Source organism: Mus pahari, chromosome 12, assembly GCF_900095145.1.
Source record: "Mus pahari chromosome 12, PAHARI_EIJ_v1.1, whole genome shotgun sequence".
Taxonomy (NCBI): Eukaryota; Metazoa; Chordata; class Mammalia; order Rodentia; family Muridae; genus Mus; species Mus pahari.
This window is the reverse complement of record NC_034601.1, coordinates 43,233,938-43,238,615: the sequence shown is the minus strand read 5'-3', so window position 1 is coordinate 43,238,615 and position 4,678 is coordinate 43,233,938. Positions and strand designations below refer to the sequence as shown.

At 36.5% G+C, this 4,678-nt stretch overlaps 1 protein-coding gene across 1 annotated transcript in view; it reads right to left on the bottom strand.

Moving 5' to 3' along the window:
- Positions 1-4,678, bottom strand: part of Cip2a (cell proliferation regulating inhibitor of protein phosphatase 2A) — a 28,626-nt gene that overhangs the window by 11,459 nt on the left and 12,489 nt on the right. The window contains exons 10-12 of the mRNA XM_021208992.1: positions 3,678-3,837; positions 2,318-2,459; positions 145-244 (exon numbers count right to left, since the gene is read on the bottom strand). Of these exons, the coding sequence (XP_021064651.1) occupies positions 145-244; positions 2,318-2,459; positions 3,678-3,837 (402 nt within the window). The remainder of the gene's footprint in view (positions 1-144; positions 245-2,317; positions 2,460-3,677; positions 3,838-4,678) is intronic.

Genomic DNA, 4,678 nt, shown 5'->3' with positions numbered 1-4,678 from the left:
ACACACACACACACACACACACACACACACACACACACTTCTATATATACATGAACCACAGGACCATATAAACATATGTCACATACACACATATGCATGCAAAAAAGCACATGGTAATAAAATACATGAAAAGTCCAAAGTTACCTGAAGGATTTTGTAGAAGCTTACTTCCATACCAGGAACCAACTGTTTAAGTTTGTTCATCAAAGTAAGAGTTTTCAAAATTACATCAGCAGCAAGTTTGCTTTAAAAATAAAAGTGGCATTCAAATTAGATAACTAAAAAAATTAGCATATTTTTAACTATACATCTAAATTAAAAATCTAATAAATTTGTTTTTAAAACATGAAGATAAAGTATTACTGTTAAGAATTAAAATATAAAAAAACTTAGTCAGGCATGGTGGCGCACGCCTTTAATCCCAGCACTTGGGAGGCAGAGGCAGGTGGATTTCTGAGTTTGAGGCCAGCCTGGTCTACANAGTGAGTTCCAGGACAGCCAGGGCNATACAGAGAAACCCGGTCTCGAAAAATCAATCAAACAAACAAAACCCAAAAACCTTAATATTTTAGTATTCAAGTTCCAGAAGGAACAAACTAGTATTGAGTCTAAATTCCAAACTGTTATCTACTCTTAAAAATCCCAGCCAACCATCAGACTGAGCACACTGACCCCAATGGAGGAGTTAGGGAAAGGACTGAAGGAACTGAAAGGGTTTGCAACCCCATAGGAAGAACAACAATATCAACCAACCAGAGCTCCCAGGGTCTAAACCACCAACCAAGGAGTACACATGGAGGGACCCATGGCTCCAGCCACATATGTAGCAAAGCATGGCCTTATCTAGCAACAATGGGAGGAGAGGCCCTTGGTCCTGTGAAGGTTTGATGTCCCAGTGTAAGGGAATGCTAGGGTGGTGAGGCGGGAGTGGGTGGGTGGGAGAGCATTCTCATAGAAGCAGGGAGAGGCGTGTTCCGGACGGGGTACCTGGAAAGGGGATAACATTTGAAATGTAAATAAGATATCTAATAAAGAGCTGGAGAAATGGCTCAGCAGTGAAGAACACTGACTGCTGTGCCTGAAGTCCTGCGTTCAATTCTTAGCAACCACAAGGTGGCTCACAACCATCTGACATGTGATTTGATGCCCTCTTCTGGTATGGCTGAAGTCAGCTACAGTGTACTAATATACATAAAATAAGTAAATCTCTTTTTTTAAGATATCCAATAAAAACAACAACAAAAAAAAACAACCAACCAATCAAAAACAAACAAAAAAATCTCAGTGTGATTCAAATTCCTGCTGAATGAAGTACAATGTTAGAAATACAAGTACTGTTGGAAGTACAAGTATTAGAATGTGGCTCATTTCATTCTTAGTAATTTTAAAAACAAACAAAACCCCCCAAAATCCAAAGTAATATGCAGAGATAAATGATACATGACCAAGCATCCCTTCTACTGTGCATCTGAAAAAGTTAAAGGTTAAAAAGAGATGGCCCAATAGGTAGGGGTGTTTCCACCAAGTCTAGTGACCTAAGCTCAATCCATGGGACTCCCACAGGTTGTCCTGACATCTACAAGCACACGTGTACACATCCACATGCACACATGTGTACACATACACACACACACACACACACACACACACACACACACATACACACACACACACACACACACACACACACACACACACACACACACACACGTACCAAAAAAGTTTTACAAGTGAAAAGATAATTCTTGTTCTTCAAGAATACAACTGCTGACAGTTATTCCATTTATGGAAATGTGAACAAATTAGAGTGTCTGTATTTTATCAGGTTCTCAATAAATATTCCTTAGAAGGTCTTATTCAGGAGAGGAAAGGGCATAAATAAACTGCTGGTTGCTCTCAGTGAGCTTCTACCTTTAACCAAAGCTCTGATGTATGAAGGAGGAGAGCTGTCTTTGTTATTAAGTAACTTTCAGCAGTGATTGGTTTTCTTGTAAAAACACCATCCATTTTGTCATGCTTTTCTCTTTAAAAATGTAAGATTAAATGAAGCAAAAATTAAATTACCAAGGCAATGTCAAAAGAAATTTCAGAAGAGAAATATTCAGGGTTCATAATTTCTCTTTCATACACATAGAAAAATAAAAGTCCAAAAATATTCTAACCTACAGATGTCAAAGCCTTTCAGAACTACACAATCCATAAATTGAATTTTATTCAAGAATTAAAATGTTTCCTTTAACAGAACATAACCTGGGAATGATTCTTAAATATGGGAACTACCATTTTATAGTATGCATTTTTGATTTGAAATACTCACCACAACTCAGAATCAGCTACCTTTGTTCCAAACCCCAGGTCAATCTTGCCATATGTAAACTGCTGCTCTATAAGCGTGGTGCACTTTATAGTAGTCAATATTTTTACAACATGCATTTTCAGAGTGTCATCTCCACACAGAGGTTACATTTAGTTAAGATACACAGACATAAAAATACTTGGTATATAGTGTATAGCAATATATAACATAGAATATTCAAAATAATTCTAAATAAGTTACCTTATCCTACAATACAGTGCAATTATTTTAATTACTTTAAGACATGTCACAAAAGTGGAATTCAAAAGTATTAAAGTGCCTGAAAAATAGCAAGAGATGGATTTATACAAGTGTTTGTCACATGGTAAAACCAAAGACAGGGTATTTCTTCACTGATTACAATGTTTCAATAAATACTGGACACATTATTGGGAGTTATTTTCTCATAATATATAAATTACGAAGAATATCTATTAGAGAAAAGGGCCAGATTATGAAATACTTTAAGGTTAAGGCCTCTACAGCAGTGATTTCCAGCCTTGGCTATATATTAGAAATAAGTGGGTAGGTTAAATAATCACAAACACACACAAAGCATGGGGTCAAAAATCACGAAACCTCAAAGTATTTGCTTCTGCACTGGTACATCAACCAATGCCTCACAGGAGCAGTAATATCAAAACCAGATTCAGCTCAGAGTACACCGTCAAAGCTCAAACTGTTACTTTAGAAATGGTGATGCCTTAGGCACATTTATTGGGTTGGGAATGTATATACTAGAACGCTTGATCTACACTGAGCTCTTGGGTTTGATCCTCTGTAGTAGGCACATGCACACAAAGCTGTTATCTAAAAACAAATGAGTTCTATATGTACTTAAGCATTAAACATAGAGAAACTACAGAGTTTTTCCAGGTGTCCTTGAAACTTCATTTTAGTTCAATAACTTTTTTCTGGATATATAAGTGGATATTCATACATGTTTGTGTGCAGGTGTACACATATGCACATGAATATATGGAGGCCAAAGAACAACCTGGGGTGTCATTCTCAGAACCACAGTTCATCTACTTTGAGTAGGGTTTCTCACAGGACTATAGGTCACCCATTAGGGGAGATTGCTGGCCAGCAAACCCCTGGGATCCTTGTCTCTGCAATCCCAACCCTGAGATTACAAGCCCTCACCACCATGTTGGGAACTGAACTCAAGCCTCCATGCTCACAGGGGAAGCATTTTACTGACTAAGCTATCTCGCCAGTCCCTTAATACATTATTTCTGATATAATATGAGATATTATAAGATTACAAATAGAAAATTGGGATTTTTATCCTTTTCACTTCTATTATGGTAAAGGATATTTAATAAAACTTCAATGGCTTTGACCATCCTTTCACATTTATTTCTTACTAAGGTCTCATCCAGATTTTGTTCTGTGAACTGAAGCTGATCAAGGATTGTAGGAAGCAGAAGGGTCACAAGATGGTCAGTTGAGGAACAGTTACCAGTATCAATGACATCCTAGAAAATAGACCACCAAGTATAATTAAAAATAAAGATGGAATATGTAACACAAAACAGTCATTACTGATCTATAACATACTCTTCAAGTTTAACATTTATTTCAATATTCATTTATTCAAGTCTCCTTTTTGAAAACTGAATTTTAACCTTTACATTTAACATTTTGGCCAGCTTTCAGAACGGTCTTGGATTCTTCCCTCAAGTCAATATGGAAAATTTTATAAAAAAGACACTTTTAAAGGACTCTATGATTTAAATGTTATTCTAAATGTTTAGTATTTAAAAGCAATATCCTAAATTTGCTAAATGTAATTAAAATAGTAAGAGACTGACTGAACTTATAAGCAGTGTAAAACTACAAATTTTTAAATTCTAAAATCAGTTACAGCAGGACCAAGTTAAAATACCACAAGCAGGGTGGAAGAGGTGATTCAACTGCTTTTCCAGAGGTCCTGAGTTCAACTCCCAGCAACTAGAGAGTGGCTGCTCACAACCATCCGTAATGGGATCTGGTGCCCTCTTCTAGAGTGTCTGAAGACAAATCTAGTGTCTTCGTATAAATAAAATGCATAAATCTTTTAAAGAAAATGACTAAAAGCATTTACACTTAGTCACTCATATGTATCAGGCATAGAATGCAATTATGAGAAGAAAAAGATTTGGAAGACTAGGACGGGCTAAATGCATATAAAACCAAAGCTGGTAAACAGCAGTTAAGGTTAAGCTGCCCAGTAGCATTGGAGAATTGACAAATGGGACCTCATAAAATTGCAAAGCTTCTGTAAGGCAAAAGACACTGTCAACAAGACAAAAAGGCCACCAACAGATTGGGAAAGGA